At 38.4% G+C, this 21,933-nt stretch overlaps 2 protein-coding genes across 7 annotated transcripts in view; one reads left to right on the top strand and one right to left on the bottom strand.

Moving 5' to 3' along the window:
* The first annotated feature begins 127 nt into the window (after positions 1-127).
* The window catches only part of cdc14aa (cell division cycle 14Aa), a 35,503-nt gene continuing 13,697 nt past the window's right edge, over positions 128-21,933 (top strand). Inside the window, exons 1-9 of one of the 6 annotated variants that reach the window (XM_048162736.1) lie at positions 128-219; positions 3,022-3,278; positions 5,979-6,069; positions 6,180-6,255; positions 10,572-10,664; positions 10,813-10,892; positions 13,489-13,555; positions 14,151-14,213; positions 14,786-14,873. In XM_048162736.1, the coding sequence (XP_048018693.1) occupies positions 3,185-3,278; positions 5,979-6,069; positions 6,180-6,255; positions 10,572-10,664; positions 10,813-10,892; positions 13,489-13,555; positions 14,151-14,213; positions 14,786-14,873 (652 nt within the window). In that variant the 5' untranslated portion in view covers positions 128-219; positions 3,022-3,184. Of the gene's footprint in view, positions 220-2,629; positions 3,279-4,862; positions 5,492-5,978; positions 6,070-6,179; positions 6,256-10,571; positions 10,665-10,812; positions 10,893-13,488; positions 13,556-14,150; positions 14,214-14,785; positions 14,874-21,933 lie in introns of those variants that run through there. The other 5 variants (XM_048162731.1, XM_048162735.1, XM_048162732.1 and 2 more) reach the window with 5 other exon arrangements.
* extl2 (exostosin-like glycosyltransferase 2) overlaps positions 20,807-21,933 on the bottom strand; it is a 40,497-nt gene continuing 39,370 nt past the window's right edge. Inside the window, exon 5 of the mRNA XM_048162740.1 lies at positions 20,807-21,273. Coding sequence (XP_048018697.1) covers positions 21,063-21,273 — 211 coding nt within the window. The 3' untranslated portion in view covers positions 20,807-21,062. The remainder of the gene's footprint in view (positions 21,274-21,933) is intronic.

Raw genomic sequence — 21,933 nt, forward strand, 5'->3', positions numbered from 1 at the left:
CAGACCTCTTCATACACTTTGAACTGCCTCTGACGTTATTTTTCATTCTCGTCATTTCTGAATACATCATGTTTAAAGCCAGCAGAAATTATAATATGAGCTAATCCGTATGCTGTCATCTACTCCAGCTCTGGTTTGGTTCCATTGCATAGCTGAGGTCAGGTGACTCAGTCTCTGGGATGTCTCGTCACCCATAGTTCAGCAGTCATTCTTCTCATGGTAAGATTAGCACGTCAGCCTTGACCCTGAACTTCTTTTCCACCAGCTCGTTAAGCTGCTGCTTAATTGGCTGATTCAAATGAACAAGTTAAGACGAGAATATATGACGAGGCCTCACTGTGTGCAGGTGAGATGAAGCACAGCACTGAAGGAGGATATTCTCTCCTGCATTGTTTGGTCTGATGCTCCAAGATCTTCACACAGATCACAATAGTGATTTAGAAATTCATTTGACCCATTATTCATTTAATATCACTCATCTGGTGTGTTTTCTATACAATGACATTTTGCCTTAGGGACACATGATAGCAATTAATGTACTGAAACCAAAACCTTTAATTATTAATATATCATTATGATCTTTTACAATTTTATAACAACACAACAACATCTCATCTATCTCTTGTATTTTTTTTAGCAATTTTTTGACAAACTAACCTAAATTAAAATGAAAAAGCATCATTTCCTTCACTCCCCTGGCTTCAAGTAGTGCACTAGCGACTGATGCTAGAGGCTGTAGTCATAGCATTCTTATTAACGTGACCGTCTCCCATGCATGCCAGAAATGCCGGTTCAAATCCCGCTCAGAGCGGGTCGAGTAGGACCGGTTACATTTGGTGCCGTGCCTGCATGGCAGTGCGGTTTGGGGGGTGAGTGTAACGGAGGCTAGCAAGTAAGATCTGTGTGAGTAATCCTCACTCCCCTAGCCTCAAAAAGTGTGCTGGCAACTGATCCTAGAGACTGTAATTTTTAGCATCCTTGTCAGCGTGCCCGTCTCCCATGCCGGAGACAACAGTTTGAATCCCGCTTGAAGCGGGTCGAGTAGGAATGGTTACATTTGGTGCCGTGACCCGGATGGAGGTTTAGGTGAGTGCTACCAGCTAGTAAGAGCTATGCAAGTAAACCTTACTCCCCTAGCCTCAAGGGGCTCACTATTGACTGACACTAGAAGCTGTTGTCTTTAGCATCTTTGTTAGCATCCACATCTCCTATGCCGGAGACGCTGGTTTGAATCCTGATCGGAGCGGGTCAAGTAGGACCAGTTACAAGAGGTCTCCTGAGTTGCTTTTTATAGTGAACAATGCATGGGACGATGGTCAGTTATACAGTTGAGCAGTCATTATACAGAAATATTTAGGGCCCAAGCACTGATGGTGTGAGGACCCTATTGTAATTGCTCAGTCAATTTTTTTTCTTCCCCGAAATTAATTGCATTTTTGAGGGCCTAAACAGGCTCGAAAACTCATGAAACTTTGCACACGCATCAGAAGTGGTGAAAATTAGGCGTGGCAAAATGGCTTGATAGTGCCACCTACAAAATTTCAATTAAGCGCTCTTCGCGCTATGTTTCACGTATGAAAATATGAAGTATGAAATTTGGTAGACACATGTAGCAGCCCAATACCTACAAAAAAGTCCAGGCTGCAAACTCAATATGAAGTGAGATATTTTGAATTTTCTCTGCAAAATTTTTGCAGTTTTTGGCCATTTCCAGACGTTGTACTTTAACAAACTTCTCCTAGAGTTTTAATCAGACCAACATCATATATGGTCAGTCTAATTTTAAGGCCTTAGTGATGATAAATTGCGAAGATCTAGAGTTTTCGTTGATCGCGTGTCTGTGGCGGACTGACAAAGTCTGATGTTTCGCCATGAAAGAGGAAGCTGTTGTAACTCAGGCATTAAGTGTCCGATCTGCCCCAAACTTCACATGTGTGATAAGAGTCCTGGTCTAAAGACACCTATATGCCAATATTCAGTTAGTCATAGCACCACCAGCTGGCAACAGGAAATGGCATGCTTTACACTGTAATTCACTCCCAGAAACACATTTCAATATGCCACGAAGTGCCAAACATACTAGAAACATGTTAAATCATGAAACACTTGGCTAAGTGCTAATGTATGCGATTAACACCACGTAACAGGAAGTTGTTGTAATTCAAGCATACAATGTCCGATCTGCTCCAAACTTCACGTTTGCTAACAGTCCTGGCCTGATGACATCTACATAGCAATATTCAGTTGCAATCAAAGTGCCACCTGTTGGCAGCAGGCAGTGTGGCACTTTGAAATGACTTTGCCATATTTCCCTTGTATTTACTCGCTTACATGCATGTTGCTCACTGTTCACTGTTTTCCTAAGGCCAACAGGTGGTGGTGAGCCCGGGTGCGAGGGCCCTTTCAACGCTGCTTGCAGCTCTAATTGATTTTAAAATGCTGTGACTGACCAATCAGTCAGCCATGTCATAATTACAGATAACATTCTACTTTCTACTCTACTATCTGACACTCTGTACATGTTAAAAAGCATAACATGTCAAGCAGCATATCTTGGTGCTTTTTTCTTTTCATCCAAGTCGTAGAGCCCAGTGTTTCTCAAATATCTACAGTGCTGATAAGCTCTCCTGTAACGCTGTGGGTGACCTTGCCTGTTATTAGAAACCCTGTTCCATTTGGACTCTGGCCTCTAAGCATGTCCTCATCTCAGGTTTTACCTTAGCACCGTCTCACAGCCACTGACCCTTGAAGAGAAAGGGACATGCTTAGTGGATGTATGAGACTTGAAGTGGTGAAAATCCCAAGCCACGTTATTGTGACAGAGATTGATGGAGTCAATATGAATGTGTCACAGCGGTCGTATCGCAAACCCAATCAGAGTGAGAATTCAGCAGAGACATTCCCACCTCTATGGGAATTGAGAGTAACCAAAAACCTTTAACAGCACCGGAGCCGGGCGTTTTTGAAGTTGAGCTGTAACCTGAGGCCGTCACTTGAGCCGCTATTACCTTTGTTTCGTAGCAGGTGGAGCTGGGAGGAGTTCTAAGGAGAAATGCAGCTTATTTAGTCTGTTCTGTAACTCAAACTATCTTCGGCTGCCTCCAGTTTATATGGAGGAGAACAAAAGGTTGTGATTCTTCATCAGCAATATCCTCTTCCTCCATTTACGGACCTCAATGAAGGCATGTCCCATGTGCCGGCCTGGAGGGGACACTGGCGCTTCAAGCGCAGGCGTCCAGCCATGGTGCCACCAACAGCCTGGATAACCCACATCACAGGTCTATCTATCTATCTATCTATCTATCTATCTATCTATCTATCTATCTATCTATCTATCTATCTATCTATCTATCTATCTATCTATCTATCTATCTATCTATCTATCTATCTACTTTCAATCATAAACTATATACTGTACACACTGTCTTTATTTCTACATGGCTAATGCTAAATGTATGCAGTTATGCTAATAGGATAGTATTTCTTTCCACACTCCTTTTAGAAAAATGGCCTACTCTGTAAAGTGCAGAAAGTTGATGTGTGCTCTGAGATGCACAAGCAATGGGATGTTGGTATTTGTGGCTGTAGCTGTAGCCTTTGTGAGCTGACTCAGTCGAGCCTGATCATATTAAGAGTTTTAGAGTTAAAGCATGTCAGCTGCACGTGTGGCCACTGAGGTCAGATGGCTGCACACGGTCACCGTGATTTTGCCAAGACATGTTCCTGGATCAACATATTTTGTTGATCCTGGAACAAGATCCAGTCTGAAAATTTAGTCTTAAAGGGTTAGTTCACCCAAAAATGAAAATTCTGTCATTAATTACTCACCCTCGTGCCATTTTACACCCGTAAGACCTTCGTTAATCTTCGGAACACAAATTAAGATATTTTTGTTGAAATCTGATGGCTCAGTGAGGCCTCCATAGCCAGCAATGACATTTCCTCTCTCAAGATCCATTAATGTACTAAAAGCATGTTTAAATCACTTCATGTGAGTACAGTGGTTCAATATTAATATTATAAAGCAACGAGAATATTTTTGGTGCGCCAAAAAAAACAAAACAAAAAAAAAAACGATTTATATAGTGATGGCCGATTACAAAACACTGCTTCAGGTAGATTCGGAGCATAATGAATCAGTGTATCGCGTCAAACCGTCAAACTACTGAAATCACGTGACTTTGGCGCTCTGAACTGTGGATTCGACACACTGATTCATTATGCAGTCTTCCTGAAGCAGTGTTTTGAAATCGCCCATCACTATATAAGTCATTATTTTGTTTTTTTTGGCGCTCCAAAAATATTCTTGTCACTTTATAATATTAATATTGAACCACTATACTCACATGAACTTATTTAAATATGTTTTTAGTACATTAATGGATCTTGAGAGAGGAAATGTCATTGCTCCCTATGGAGGCCTCACGGAGCCACCGGATTTCAACAAAAATATCTCAATTTGCATTTCGAAGATTAACGAAGGTCTTACAGGTGTAGAACGGCATGAGGGTAAGTAATAAATGACAGAATTTTCATTTTTGGGTGAACTAACCCTTTAACCCTATTCCTACCCCTAAACCTAATCCTACCCATAACTTATCCCTAAAATCAGAGGGGAAAGATAGGTGAATAACATTGATGTAGAAGCACCTAACCCTGATTGGTTGATTGGAATATTGTTCCAGGATCAACAAAGATGTTGATCCAGGAACATGTCTTACTTAGCAAAATCACAGTGACCGGTTGCACACACCCCCCAGGTTTCAGCTCAGTCATTAACTAAAAATCCCTGAAATGCTATCTATCTATCCACATAAATTTGAAAATATATAATTATACAGTTATCTAAGAAATAAAAATATTTCTTCAACAAAGTTGGATGCAAAAATGACAGTATTTCTTATTTCTGTGGCTAAATCGTGCAACATGACTGATCCAAAACATCATAGTTTAGAGCAGGCACTCCGTCTCGAACTCTGATTGGTCGAAATTATCCCCCGCCTTAACAACGGGCATTTGTGTGGTGGCGTGGCACGTGGTTACTAGGCAATGCCTCTTTAACTTGTATCGTGAAGTTTTCAGCTATGGAAGAACGTGCAAGGAAACTCTAGCACAATATAAGTGTAAAAGATTACGGAAAACTGAAGGACACGACCATATATGAGATTAAACTGATGGAAAATATCATGTTTTTAACTCACTTCCCGTTCAGAAGAGATTTAGAGGATTTGCCGTCTGTACTCGACAAAGAAGAGCTTATAGGACACAGAAGTGGGTTATAACAGGACAGTGTTGACTTCGTTAAATATAAATATAACGGATTTATTTTTAAGTAAAGTCACATTTATTTTCAAAACTATCGGATATTCCAATATAACGTCCCTTTGGAACGAAAACAAACTCGTGGAAATATTTTAAAATCCTGAAGTTTCAGTATTAAATAAAATGGGAGATGACAATGAGCTTCTCGGATCTTCTGAGTTTATCAAAGGTAATAAGATGAAAATAGTTATATTTAAGGGAAATAGGCAAATATTATTTTCTAATCTGCTAAATCCATAATTAATGTTTTATAACATCCACATCCTAGCACACTGTATGTTGTACTTTGTAATAATTTTCATGAATGTTATTAAAAACAATATAGCCTATAATGCTTAACAGATCAGTTGTTCATGTACATTCAGATATGTATATGAAAATGCTTTCAAGGTGTCTTGCCATTATGATTACTAATTATATTTTTATGTTACTAATGAAAGTCATTTTAAATTTGTACCTTTTGCTTCCTGTTGTAGTTTTATTTATTTATTTATTTTTTTCAGATTGCTAGAATCCATTATATACGTGTTTCCAGATGTGGTTTACCATCATTTTCTTTCTTTCTTTCTTTCTTTCTTTCTTTCTTTCTTTCTTTCTTTCTTTCTTGTTTTTAACTTATTCTGTATTAATTTGTATTTTCTTTCCCGTCACCCCAGATCGACTGTATTTCGCTACTCTTAGAGGCAAACCCAAGAGCACAGCAAACACACATTTCTTCTGCACAGATGATGAATTTATATATGAAAAGTAAGTCTTTGTACGTTTTAACTGACCATGTAAAATTGCCATTTCTTATTGCTCATATTTGCTTGTTTCATTTGACAAGTGTTGACTTTATGGCCCATTTCTTTCTCAAGCTTTTATGCAGATTTCGGGCCCCTCAATCTGGCAATGCTGTACAGATATTGCTGCAAACTGAACAAAAAACTAAAGGTAAAATCATCTTCTTTGAATCAAATGGCTCAGTGTTTGCATCACAGTGCTTGTATTCCTTAAGACTTCATAAGAAATTCATATTTTACTTACTGATCAAATACAGGTCTTATGTTTTTCATTTTCATATATGGATTTATTCATAAACATTGAGAGGAGCCTTTTTAGTTTGGTTGCCTAAAAGAAATTAGAATGGTTTGCCAAAGCATGATGCAGCAAGACACTTTAAAACCATTTTTCTGTTATTCCAGAAAAAAAGGTCAAAATTCTATACATATGAATATATGAGTATATATATATATATATATATATATTGTTTATGAGTCTTAGATAACAGAAACTTGAAGATGTTTTCCTGGAACACCACAAAGGCTAATCCCCTGTAAATAGGTAGGTTAAGCCCAGCCTGACAAAATAAATGTTCAGTTTTGTAAAACCTTAATATATGGTCACATCCCTTCACCAACAGCAGCAGCCATGACCTTAATGTTTATATTAATAGTAAGTTATTTTATATTTAATAGTATACCTTCTTGCAAGACTGTATGAGTCACAAGCAGTTCCTGCAGTGAGCAGTAGAGAGTGCCCTATTACTGTGAGTGACACAACAGAAGTTTCTGGCATGAATGATTGAACTTCAATGGCTTTCTTTGTATCTGGAGCTGACAGATTAAGGCAAGGCAAGGCAAGGCAATTTTATTTGTATAGCACATTTCATACACAATGGTAATTCAAAGTGCTTTACATAAAGAAGAATAATAAAAATAGAACAAAAGGAATAGAAATAACAGTAAAAACAGAGAATTTTGCTATCTGGATGAATGAGCTAGGAAGTCTTAGGGAGATTTTTTTGTTGTTGTTGTTGTTGTTGTCATCCGTCAGAGTGGATCTAAACGGATCTATCCATCAGAGCAGATCTGAATGGATCTTCCTCACACGACAGGACTGCTACCTGTTAAGGCACTTCAAACTGATAAACAAAGTTTCAATCTCCCCTTTTGCCAAGACACCTCAAACTGCACCACACAGCCCTAATCCCCCTTCCGGAGATAACTTATCTATGCAACGCAGTTCAAATTTCCCCTTTGGAAATTTCCCCTTTGGAAAGTATCCTGACTGTAATCCAGAGATATCTTAACCATGCACTTCAGCTCAAATTTCCCCATGGTTTGTCCCTTTATCCAGATTTACCAAATTTTAACCTAATCACCAATGCTTTCTTCCTAATTCTCCCAGCTCTCTCAACCAGACAGCAATATTTAAAATGCATTAAAAGTCAGAATAGCAAGATGATACATAAAAGATATAAAATACATTAAAAATGAAATAAAAACAGGAAAAGGAATAAAAAGAATAAAAAGATAATACGTATAAAATAAAATGCAAACAGTTCGGACATAGCACAGTGCTCAGTCAGCAAATGCATAGGTAAAAAGATGTGTTTTGAGTCTGGATTTGAATGTGGCTACTGTTGGAGCACATCTGATCTCTTCTGGAAGCTGGTTCCAGCTGCGGCTGGCGTAACAGCTAAAAGCAGACTCTCCTTGCTTTGAGTGAACCCTTGGTATTTCTAAGTGACTTGATCCTGATGATCTGAGTGATCTGTTAGGTTTATATTCTATGAGCATATCTGCAATGTATTGAGGTCCTAGGCCATTGAGTGATTTATAAACAAGTAACAGTACTTTAAAATCAATTCTAAATGCAACTGGAAGCCAGTGCAAGGACCTGAGGAATAGTGTGATGTGTTCATGTTTTCTGGTTCTGCTCAGAATCCTGGCAGCAGCATTCTGTACGAGCTGCAGCTGTCTTATGGTCTTTTTGGGAAGGCCAGTGAGGAGCCCATTACAATAATCCACCCTGCTGGTGATGAAAGCATGAACAAGTTTCTCTAAGTCTTGACTGGAGACAAAGCATCTAATTCTTGCAATATTTTTTAGATGATAATATGCTGATTTAGTTACTGTCTTTACATGGCTACTGAAACTCAGGTCTGACTCCAAAATCACACCAAGATTCCTGACTTGATTTTTAATTGTTTGACCCATAGAGTGAAGGTACGTGTTCACTTTGAGAACTTCATCTTTTTTTCCAAACGCAATGATTTCAGTTTTGTCTTTGTTTAACTGAAGGAAGTTTAGGCACATCCAATTTTTAATTTCATCAATGCATTGGCACAGGGAGTCAATGGGGCTGTAGTCATTAGGTGATAGGGCTAGGTAAATCTGGGTGTCATCTGCATAGCTGTGATATGCAATTTGGTTCTTTCTCATTATTTGGCTCAGGGGCAGCATATATAGGTTGAACAGGAGGGGTGCGAGTATTGAACCTTGAGGGACTCCGCATGTCATGGATGTCCACTCAGACTTATGGTCACCGATACTCGCATAATAACCTCTCCCTTCTAAGTATGACCTGAACCATTTAAGGACCATCCCAGAAAGCCCAACCCAGTTTTCCACTGATAATTTACCTGAATCTGTGTTTAGGCGAATATCATTTATTATCTTTATGAGCGCTGTCTCTGTGCTGTGATGCGGTCGGAAACCAGATTGAAAGTTGTCAAAATATCCATTCAAGCTTAAGAACTTGTTCAGCTGATTGAAAACAACTTTTTCAATGATCTTGCCTATGAAAGGAAGATTTGAGATTGGTCTGTAGTTGCTCAATATGGTGTTATCCAGATTGCTCTTTTTCAGGAGGGGCTTAAAGGGTTTAAGGGTTATATGGGTCACGTTCAAGGTGTTTCTGTGCAGTATGTGCTTGTCTTTAGTGTGAAGTGGGTACAAAAAAACATCTGGATTTTATTTTATATGTCAGGCTTTACAGGGTTAAATAACAATAAAACTCCATATGTACCGAATTGGCTTAATGTAATGAGAAATAAATTGTAGGTAAACTGAGCAATTCACTTCATCTTCCTCTGTCTGAGACATTGCTATTGCAGTACCATTCTACACAAAACAGCAAAATCAAAATTAAAATGGCAAGAAACATATGAATGACAACTAGAGCCTTAAAGGAACACTCCACTTTTTTTGAAAATAGGCTCATTTTCCAATAGTTGAGTTTTACCGTTTTGGAATCCATTCAGCCGATCTCCGGGTCTGGCGGTACCACATTTAGCATAGCTTAGCATAGTTCATTGAATCTGATTAGACCGTTAGCATCTCGCTCAAAAATGACCAAAGAGTTTCGATATATTTCCTATTTAAAACTTGACTCTTCTGTAGTTACATTGTGTACTAAGACCAACGGAAAATGAAAAGTTGCGATTTTCTAGGCCGATATGACTTGGAACTATACTCTCATTCTGGCGTAATAATCAAGGAACTTTGCTGCCGTACCATGGGTGAAGCAGGCGCAATGATATTACGCAGCGCCTCTCAGAAGAATCAAGTTTTAAATAAAAGAAATATCGAAACTCTTTGGTCATTTTTGAGCGAGATGCTAACGGTCTAATCAGATTCAATGAACTATGCTAAGCTATGCTAAAAGTGGTACCGCCAGACCCGGAGATCGGCTGAATGGATTCCAAAACGGTAAAACTCTACTGTTTAACTCTAGGGGAGTTGGAAAATGAGCCTATTTTAAAAAAAAAGTGCAGTTTTCCTTTAAGTATTAATGGAACAATTCACCCAAATATGGAAATTCTGTCATCATTTACGTGCCCTTGTGTCATTCCAAACCTGAATTAATTATTTTTCTTCCATTTGACATAAAAGGATATGTAATAGGCAGAATGTTCTACTCTTTTCATTACAGTCAAATTGTGAGGTGGCTGTCAAGATCCAAAAATTACAAAAATGCACCATGTAAGTACTACTGCAGTAGTCCATATGCATATTTTCCAAGTGTTCTTAAACAATACTGTAGCACTACGTGAGGAACAGAATGAAAGTTAAGTCGTTCACCAAACCTCTCCCTCATTGTAGGTCATAAAATCGAATTAATGCTATTTAAATATGTGTATTGGTTACAACAACATTTGGCATCATAAACAACAGACCTGCTCATCTTGTGAAATCATGCTCATCATGTGAACAAGGGCTGATTATTAGTATTATCAGTTTAATAACTGTTTAAAGGATGTCTTTTCTCTGGCTTCAGAGGACTTCAAATATGGCAAGTCATATGGACTACTTTTAAAGTGAGCATAAAAAGCAGCATGAACATTCTACCTAACATCTCCTTTTGTGTTCTGCAGAAGAAATAAAGTCAAACAGGTTTTTGAATGACATTAGTGGGAATAAATAATGAATTTTCTTATTTGGATGAACTATTTAAACATGAATGTGTGTTGTCTATCTCTGCAGTCTTTCACTCTGTCCAGAAAGCGCATAATCCATTACACCAGTTATGACCAACGAAAGAGAGCCAATGCAGCCGTCCTCATTGGTGCTTATGCAGTGAGTCCAGCTCTATGTTTCTATAACCTTAGAAGATGATAGTTTTTGTTGATGTTTTGGGGATAAAATAAGTATGAACAGTGAAACAAAGCTCTTGTTTCAGAGATTCTCAGGGAAATTGCTAGTTATGTCTTGCTTCTTTCTTCAGGTAATCTACTTAAAAAGAACTCCAGAGGAAGTGTACCAGGCCCTGATCTCTGGAACCAATGTGTCATACCTGCCCTTTAGGTGAGAAACTGCACACACGCTCTGACACAAGCATGACAATCTGATTTGGTCATGTGTGGCCGTGCTAATCACACCTCATTACCATAGTCTTATATATTACTGTATGTACACATCGGTAGACCGTATACAGTTGGAACAATTTTTGCTTTTTACATTACCACACAAAAAAAACAATAATTCAAAACATGTAACTAAAGAAATAAAGTTTATAAATAGTTAATATTTTCCACAGTTAGTTCATAAAGACAAGAAATACATTTGTTCAAAGTGAAACACTCTAACTCAGATAACAGGAAATGATCTCAGAACTTTGGCTAATGTTCTGGAAAAGTTATGAACAAATGTTTCCATTAAAGGGTTAGTTCACCCAAAAATGAAAATAATGTCATTTATTACTCACCCTCATGTCATTCCACACCCGTAAGACCTTTGTTAATCTTCGAAATGCAAATTAAGATATCTTTGTTGAAATCCGATGGCTCAGTGAGGCCTGTATAGCCAGCAATGACATTTCCTCTCTCAAGATCCATTAATGTACTAAAAACATATTTAAATCAGTTCATGTGAGTACAGTGGTTCAATATTAATATTATAAAGCGACAAGAATATTTTTGGTGTGCCAAAAAAACAAAATAACGACTTATATAGTGATGGGCTATTTCAAAACACTGCTTCATGAAGCTTCACAGCGTTATGAATCTTTTGTGTCGAATCATGATTCGGATTGCGTGTCAAACCGCCAAACTTCTGAAATCACGTGACTTTGGCGCTCCAAACCGCTGATTCGACACGCTGATTCATAATGCTCCGAAGCTTCCTGAAGCAGTGTTTTGAAATCGCCCATCACTAGATATTGTTGAATAAAGTTGTTATTTTGTTTTTTTGGTGCACCAAAAAAATTCTTGTCACTTTATAATATTAATATTGAACCACTGTACTCACATGAACTGATTTAAATATGTTTTTAGTACATTAATGGATCTTGAGAGAGGAAATGTCATTGCTGGCTATGCAGGCCTCACTGAGCCATCGGATTTCATCAAAAATATCTTAATTTGTGTTCCGAAGATGAACGAAGGTTTTACGGGTGTGGAACGGCATGAAGGTGAGTAATAAATGACATTATTTTCATTTTTGGGTGAACTAACCCAACATTAGTTGAACATTAGTAGAACATTTAACATTAGTAGAACATTTGTTCAAAGTTATCAGGTCTTTAATAATGTTAAAAATAAAATATGTTCATGATTTTTTTTTTTTTTTTTCCCTGAAAGTTGCATATTCATCTAACATTTTTTAAATATTACTACTTCTTTCAGAAATTTCAGAGAACATTTAAAGTCCCCCTGTTGTCAATAACTTTATCCCTTAAAACTCATCTTTGATCACCAAAATAACATATTTAAATGTTTATTTCCTGTGGGAAAAAATTCTTAATGCCTTAAAATAGCTTGAATGTAACTCTACACCCTTGCCTCATTTAATATACACAGACCTAAGAATATGATAATTAGCCCCGCCTCCACTCACTCGCATGAGCTCAGATGAGATCCACTCGGTCAACTTACTGAGGTAACCGCTGCACAATGGTATCACTTTTTACAACGTCGCACACATAACGAATATTAATTAATGTGATTAAGTGTTTTGCTTGACTATGTTATCAAACAGCTAATAATGTGTTGCTAATGTTACATAAACCATGTTCACAATCATGAGTCAGACAGCTGCCTTCTAACAATCAGTAACCTTACAAACGCTTTGAACAACTCCGAATGTCAGTGGAGACAGGCATATTGTTCATCATAACATCGTAATATGCATCATACACCTGCTATATCGCTAAATCTACCAGATTTTTCATATCAACAGAAAAATATACTGGGATAACCTTCTTTTGAGACAGTTAATGATATGCTAAAGCCCGCCGGCACATTGACGTGATTGGTTACAAGATAGTTTGTGACGTCAGAAACACCAGCGATTTCAAACAGCGGTTTTGAGACTGTCTTTGGTTTACTGCGGTTTTAAAGAGAAAATACTCAGCAATGGTGTTGATTTATTTGAATTTGCACATGGTTTGTCTTAAAGCATGTTAAAAAAACCAGATAAGTAAAGTAACCTAAACAACTAATTTCAAATGTTAAAATGTCTTAATATAATTTTACAAAAAAAAAAAAATGCAGCTCTTCATTTTATTCCTGTTCTTTATTATATACAACTGATTATAATTCAATAGTAGAACATCTAAGAGTTAAATAGCCTACAGTTCATCAGTAAATCACTGAACAATTAAGATTAAGAGTTCAAATTAGGAATAGTTCCTCTCTAAAACACTGAACAACGGTTTTAAATAACAAAAATATTGAACAATTAAAAAACAGTTCTCTATACAACTGTAAAAACAAAACAAAACAAATAACATTCACTCATTCATTCACATACTCATTAATAAACTTACCGGTAGCGAACTGTGACTCTTCAATCTTGGCCCTCTCACCCCCTTCCCTCATCAGGAAAAATTTTAATGTTCTTTTTTTTTTTTTTTAATTAACATATTAAATAATCTATTTAATGTTATTTTATTTCCATATAGAGATGCTGCTTTTGGGAACTGCACATACGATCTAACCATATTAGACTGTTTACAAGGAATCCGCAAGGTATGTGTATTAAAGACGAGAATTTGCTTCAATTGCACCATCTATTTTAATTATTAATATTTAATAAGGTTAAAATTTGTGACATTTTTGACCCATTTTTTAGACCAAGGCTGGACAGCGTAAACGTACAATGCACTTTATCCCCAGAACATAATCTTTTAGTCCAATTATCTGTCTTTTCAGTCTGACACTGGAGAAAGAATTGGCACAGGCTCTAATAGACGGATTACGTAAAGGGCTTGACACGCAATGTGATAACTGGTGGACAGGAAGCACATTACAAAGAAGGACATTTGTGGGTGGAGAATTTTAGGAAAATTCTCTGGGAGGCATAACATGCAGATGAGAAGCAATGAGATATTATATAGCTTAGATGGCTGTGACACATGATTTAAGTATATTATGTTGAATAAAACCTTATCAGTTTGTATTTTTAAGCATCAAGGATTTATTTTAAGATTTATGCATAATGGACACTTTTGAAGACAGATTTTCTTTATGTTCCATTAATTTAGTAAAGACCCAAATTCATGATTCATGTTTTGCCTTTATTTAACGAGAAGTAAATCTTATTCTTAATTAATTTTCTTTTCAGGCCTTGCAGCACGGGTTCTTTGACTTTGAGAATTTTGATGTTGAAGAATATGAACATTATGAGGTATCGCCTTCTTTAATATGATTATTTCATTGTCATAGATATAAACTAACTTTATAAGTGTATAACACTGCTTCATTCTCAACAGTGTCCCCAAAAAGTCTTTGAGCATTTAAAACTGAATAGCTGTAATAAGAATAGCATTCAAAATCAAAATATTAAACCAAGTGGCTTTTATTTCTTTAAACAAAAAAAAGGTATATTTTGCAAGCAAAACATTTAACAAAAAAGTAGGTCATAAATTCTAAATTATTTAGACACTTTCTGATTGTCACACTGTCAGATCATGTTTAAAGTTTGTGATGTACTTAACCTTTGTTTACTCTGATTAAAAAAAAAAAAAAAAACTGTGTGAACTTGAAGAAAACTGACTTTACTGATTAAAAGTCATTGCAAAAATTAATTGGTTTGATATTTTGTTATAAAATGTAAACAGTTTAACATGCATTTAAGTGTGCATTTATTTTGGGGACACATATACATAACAATTATTAATTTACTTTAATTAAGCAGTTATGTATATTGTTGATGGATTCAGAGGTTTTAGTGCATCTTCTCATCTTTTGCATTACAAGCGTGTGGAAAATGGTGATTTTAATTGGATTGTGCCAGGAAAACTGTTGGCCTTCAGTGGACCTCATCCCAAGAGCAAAATAGAGAATGGTAAGCTGGCACATTAAATTTGCACCTTAAAGCTAGTTCATTCTGCCCTAACAAATGTTTAATGGATCAAGGTTTTAACCCTGTTGGTATTTGTTCTTTATTCAATGGCAGTAATTTCCCAAAACCCTGTTAAACTTGCTACAAGTATAGGAAAACATTCAAAATGGCTTGTCAAACCATTTACAGTCATGGCCAAAAGTTTTGGCAGTGACATAAATTTTGTGTTTCGCAACCTTTGCTGCTTTAGTTGTTGTGGTGTTGATTAACATTGTTTCTAGATTATTGATGCATTTTCAATAATTGCTAAAAGTTTATTGGCCAAAAAAAAATTAACTTTATCGCAAAAACACAAATTTCAGTTTTTTGACCCTGGCTATTACGCCCCGCGTCTAGGGGCAGTCGATAACTCCAGGCGGGCATAATAAAAAAGAAAGGTTGTGGTAATGGAATCCCAGTTTCATATCACTCCGGTCGATAATCAAACAAATACACAAAGCTAATTAAGGTATATGATTAAATTTATTAAAGATAACATAACAGGGGAAAGAGAACATCTCTTCAGGGTGTCCAAAGGCCAAAATAACAAACAAAACAACTCTAGAAAAGAAAAGGAGAAAGGGATTAAATAACCTACATGAATATAAAAATAAGATACATTTACCTTCCCTAACTCCCTAACGAAAAACAAAGTACAAACCAAGATATCAAAATAAATAGGCAGGACACCCCTACGCTCCACATTCTTAAAGGGTAACTTCAGAAACAATAGAACATGGTCAACAGGTTGTTCAAAAGGCACATTTTCTCTAAAAGTTTGATCATCGGCTGGAGGAGGGATCCAGGAGCTCCCTACCCAAACGCAGCCGAACCAGAAATGACCTCCATGTTGAACGCCAGCAGCGTCCTTATAAAGACCACGCCTCTTCTGAACCACCAATAGAGAGAGAGGAGATCATCATTGGACAACCTATTGGAGCACAGGCAAAACAAAAGGAAAAAGAAAAACCACATACCAAATAAAAGAACGCAGGTCGTAACACTCCCACACCCAATGAATCTACATGTAGATTTACTCAAAACTGAACGACCGCGATAGTGCATCAGCAAGCACATTATCTTTACCTTTTTTGTAACGAATTTCCAGGTTAAAATCCTGGACAAAAAGTGACCATCGCATAATGCGTTGATTAGAATTCTTCATTCGGGACAAGAAGATTAATGGGTTATGATCGGTAAACACGCTCACGGGGAGGGAACTAGAACCAATATATACCTCAAAATGCTGTAAAGCCATTAACAAGGCCAACGCCTCCTTCTCAATGGTACTGTAATTTAGTTGTTTCAAGAATTTCTTTGAGAAATACCCAACAGGATGCTCCACTCCATTCTCATCATCCTGCAGCAGGACAGCACCGGCTCCAGTCATACTCGCATCAACATCCAACTTAAAGGAACACTCGTACCGTGGAGCAGCCAAGACTGGAGCGCTACACAAGAGTGTTTTAACAGAATCGAATGCAGTTTGACACTCATCAGTCCACTCAAAGTTCTGCGAAATACGTAGCATATTAGTTAAAGGCAACACAACATCTGAGAAATTTTTGCAAAATCCTCTGTAATACCCAGTCATTCCTAAAAATCTTCTGAGTTCACGTTTCGTACGGGGTACTGCAAAATCTGCAATAGCTTGCACTTTCAGAGCGACAGGTCGGACTTGTCCCTGCCCAACCTGTTTCCCTAAATAGGTGACAGTTGCTTTGCCAAACTCACACTTAACTAAATTAAGAGTGAGGGACGCCTTAAACAACCGATCAAATACAACCCTTAAAGTTGTTAGGTGCTCCTCCCAAGTATTCGAATAAACAACGATGTCGTCTAAATAAGCTTTACAGTTTTGAACCCCGTTCAGCACTTTATTCATCAAGCGCTGAAACGTAACCGGAGCGTTGCGCAATCCGAAAGCCATCACCCTGTAATTCAGAAAATCATCCGGCGTAACAAAAGCAGATATTTCGGCCGCACGCTCCGTCAAGGGAACTTGCCAATATCCCTTTAGTAGATCTAACTTCGTGACAAAGCGCGCAGAGCCTACCTTATCAATGCAATCCTCCATTAATGGGAGGGGAAACGAATCTGGTTTTGTCACGGCATTCACTTTCCGGTAATCCGTGCAAAATCGTTGTGTGCCGTCAGATTTCGGAACTAGTAAGCACGGCGAGCTCCAGGCGCTAGAGCTGGACACTGCGAGACCATTCTCAACAAGGTATTTTACCTCGGACTCCATAATTTTACGTTTAACCGGGTTCACTCTGTAAGCACTTGTGCGAAGTGGGAACATCTGAGAACAATCCTAAGAAAGAATTTATCAACTTTATTATGTCAGTTTGCTGAGGGTCAGATAGATGTATCAAATGAGAGCTTAAGCTCTCCAAAATCTTGGAATTATTCAGTCTACCACCTGAAACTAAGGTATTATGCAAGCTCAGCCCATTTTCATCGACATCACTGTCAGAAACAATCTCCACTGAAGCTACAGGAGTGATACCAGAGCTTTTTGACTCTAGATCTTCCTCACGACTAACATAGAGCTTCAGCATGTTTACATGACACACACGAGTCTTTCTCTGGCGATCAGGAGTTCGAACAACATAATTTGTGTCACTCAGCTTCTTATCAATGACGTACGGTCCAGAGAATTTAGCTTGCAATGCAGCACCCAAAACTGGCAATAGAACCAAGACTTTGTCACCCTCAGAAAATGACCGAGCAACAGCATTCTTGTCAAAATGCTTTTTCATTTTTGACTGCGTACCCTCCAAAGCAGTCTGAGCTAACTCACAAGCATTGTGCAAACGTTCTCGAAAAGAACTGACATAATCCAACAAATTACACTCAGGTCATTGCTCAGATAACCAGTTCTCTTTCAGCATTTTAAGTGGACCCCTCACTGTATGTCCAAAAACCAGCTCTGCTGGGCTAAACCCCAGCGACTCCTGAACGGTCTCACGGACAGCAAACAAAAGTAAAGGCAGCCCTTCGTCCCAGTCTTTCGATTCAACACAATATTTACTCAACATGGACTTTAAGGTTTGGTGGAACCTCTCCAAAGCTCCTTGAGTCTCAGGATGGTAGGCACTAGATATAACATGCTGGATTTTCAGTTGGGAAAGCACCTGTTTGAACAGACGAGACATGAAATGAGTTCCCTGATCCGTTTTGACCACTCGAGGGAAACCAAAGGTAGAAAAGAACATAACCAGAGCTTTCACCACTGCCTTCGCTTTTAATGAACGTAACGGTACCGCCTCCGGATAGCGTGTAGTCGTGCACATAAGCGTAAGCAAGTAAACATGTCCAGACCTTGTTCGCGGTAACGGCCCAACACAGTCCAAAATTACTCGCGCAAAGGGCTCTCCCAATACAGGGATAGGGTTAAGAGGTGCGGGCTGAATTACTTGGTTAGGTTTTCCTATGACCTGGCATATGTGGCATGAACGACAATACTGCACCACATTAGATTTAATACCAGGCCAGAAAAAATAACGCAAAATTCGTTGGTACGTTTTAGTAATGCCCAAATGTCCAGCGACATTATCATGAGCCACACTCAAAACCTGGTTGCGTAAGCATTTAGGCACGACCAGTTGGTAAACCGTATCCCAACCCAAACCATCCGACCTTGAAGGACTCCACTTTATTTTTAACACATCTCCGTCCCAAAAATAACCAACAGGTTTGTTTTCAATACCCTTTAATGTTACCGCAACAGTTCTGCAACGCAATAAAGAAGGGTCTTCCTTCTGTTTAACAGAAATCAGAACCTTATCAGCGGACAACGGCCACTCTGATTCCGTTTCAGCACTACCACTCATGGACAGCGACTCAGGTTCGGGCAGCTCAGGTTTCAGAACAGAACCCTCACCTTTAACTTTGTCGTTGGTTGCAAAAAAGGAATCAGAAATATCGATGGAATCACCAAACTTACGGGCTTGAGCGCGCGTAACTACACACGCAGTGAAAACTGAAGGGAATTCTGATGCTAACTCACCGGAAGTAACAGAACCATACACAGGGTTTTCAATGACTTCGGGGACTGGAAGTACCTTTTCCCCAGCTAAATCATTACCTACAATTAAGGCAATACCACTCACAGGCAGTTTGTGACGCACTGCCAACTTTACAAAGCCTGTTACTAAACCGGATCGAATGTACACGTTATGTAACGGTACCTTCAACACGCCCAATTCAATTCCTTGAATAAGGACATCAGATCCACAATAACTCTTCAAAGAAAAAGGTAATGCACTGGCTAACACAAATGACTGATTGGCCCCTGTATCACGCAACATAGTTACGGGAACTAAACCTTCTTCAGGTCCACTAAGAGAAACCATCCCCTGACACACAAAAGGATCATATGCTGCGTCGATATCCAACCTCAGTTTCTCACTAAATTTCTGAACAAAGGCAACACTTTTAGTGACCTTCCCTTTATTCTTCTTTTTCAATGAGGGACATGCCGCAATCAATTGACCAAGCTCGTGGCAGTAAAAACATTCACAAGCTTCTACAGGTGTTACCGGTCTAGGCGATTTCGTGGTTTTAGCACTTTTCTCTGGGGACATAGGATAACATACTTCACGCCGTGCAAGAAATGCACTTTTGTGAGTCAAAGTAAACTCATCTGCGCAAACGGCTGCCTCAGCCAGGGTCGAAACCTTCTTTTCATTCAAATAAATAACAATTTTGTCCGGCAATGAATTCTTAAAATCTTCGACCAAAATCAACTCACGAAGCGTACTCTACATAAGTTTGACTGGCGATTTCAACATGAGAACGAAACTTTTGCCTATATGCTTCCGGCACTAGTTCGTAGGCCTTCAACACAGCGCTTTTAAGTTTATCATAATCCAAGCTGTCCGCAACAGACAAAGTGAAACAGACCTCCTGGGCTTTTCCAGTTAATTTACACTGTATCATGAGAGGCCAAACCTCCCTCGGCCAACGCAGTGCCGCCGCTATACGTTTAAAAGCGCCGAAATACGAGTCCACCTCATTATCCCTAAATGTAGGTACAAGAGTAAGATGGCGACTAACATCAAAATCATCAAACCTACCAGAGGTTCCAGACAGAGGTACGAAAGGTGGAGTTGTATCGACATTAGAAGGAGGAGCAATTGGAGACTTAACTGAACCTACAGACACACGGCCAGATTGCGTCTCTAATTCGCATTGCCTAAAACGTAGAAGTTGAGTTGTATGCTCCTGACGTTTAATCTCGAGGTCTAACTGCTTTAATTGGATCGCTAATTTCAAATCTTCCGAATTCACACCACTAAGTAAACGCAACATAGGATCAGACCCCGAAGCAATAACATTAACTTCGTCACCTGCCCCATTCATATCAGCATTAGCAATAGGCCTAGGATGTAAAATACCCTGCTGTACTAACGCCGCGTCAACTACATCTCGCACTACGTTTTTCTTAGCAGTTTTTGACAGAGAAATATCATAAAAATCAGCGATCAAAAATAAATCAGTTTTCCGACATGACTTCAGGACTTCACGTGAAGGAGCCTGTTTAAACGCTTCTATACTAAATTCCATGTAGCCTATAATCGACCTACTACTTCCCCACCACCCAATGAAAAAACCGCCAGTCAAAACATACAAAAAATATAAAATTATACTCACCAGTAAAGCCGCAAACTTCGTAGTTCGCATCGAACGAATTCGATGAAAATTCGAATTCGATGACCGGATCGAACGAATTCCAAATCAGAAAAAGAATTGGACGAGCCCCCAATTATTACGCCCCGCGTCTAGGGGCAGTCGATAACTCCAAGCGAGCATAATAAAAAAGAAAGGTTGTGGTAATGGAATCCCAGTTTCATATCACTCCGGTCGATAATCAAACAAATACACAAAGCTAATTAAGGTATATGATTAAATTTATTAAAGATAACATAACAGGGGAAAGAGAGCATCTCTTCAGGGTGTCCAAAGGCCAAAATAACAAACAAAACAACTCTAGAAAAGAAAAGGAGAAAGGGATTAAATAACCTACATGAATATAAAAATAAGATACATTTACCTTCCCTAACTCCCTAACGAAAAACAAAGTACAAACCAAGATATCAAAATAAATAGGCAGGACACCCCTACGCTCCACGTTCTTAAAGGGTAACTTCAGAAACAATAGAACATGGTCAACAGGTTGTTCAAAAGGCACATTTTCTCTAAAAGTTTGATCATCGGCCGGAGGAGGGATCCAGGAGCTCCCAACCCAAACGCAGCCGAACCAGAAATGAGCTCCATGTTGAACGCCAGCAGCATCCTTATAAAGACCACGCCTCTTCTGAACCACCAATAGAGAGAGAGGAGATCATCATTGGACAACCTATTGGAGCACAGGCAAAACAAAAGGAAAAAGAAAAACCACATACCAAATACAAGAACGCAGGTCGTAACACTGGCACAAAATGACCGTCATTTCATATCATCAGTACATGGGAAAGTGTGAACAATAGTAATAATAATAATAATAATAATAATATGTTTTATTTATATAGCACCTATCCAGTGCTCAAGGATGCTTTACAGTGTACATGCAATAAGGAAAGGATAACAACAATAGGAAGGACAATGATGACAAACAATAGTAAGTAGGTTAGAGTAACAAGAATTCAGAACAGTAAAATAGCATTACATTGGGCAGCATACAGCAGAATAGAATCATGCACAATGAAATACAGAACACAACTTAAAGGGATAGTTCACCCAAAAATGAAAATTTGATGTTTATCTGCTTACCCCCAGCGCATCCAAGATGTAGGTGACTTTGTTTCTTCAGTAGAACACAAATGATGATTTTTAACTCCAACCGTTGCCGTCTGTCAGTCAAATAATGCAAGTAGATGGGAACTTCTACTATAAGAGTAAATAAAACTTGCATAGACAAGTCCAAATTAAACCCTGCGGCTCGTGACGGCTCGTGACGTGATCGGGGGAGAGAATTCTATAGTTTAGGTGTAACAACGCTGAATGATCTGCCACCCAT

Source organism: Megalobrama amblycephala, linkage group LG17, assembly GCF_018812025.1.
Source record: "Megalobrama amblycephala isolate DHTTF-2021 linkage group LG17, ASM1881202v1, whole genome shotgun sequence".
Lineage (NCBI taxonomy): Eukaryota > Metazoa > Chordata > Actinopteri > Cypriniformes > Xenocyprididae > Megalobrama > Megalobrama amblycephala.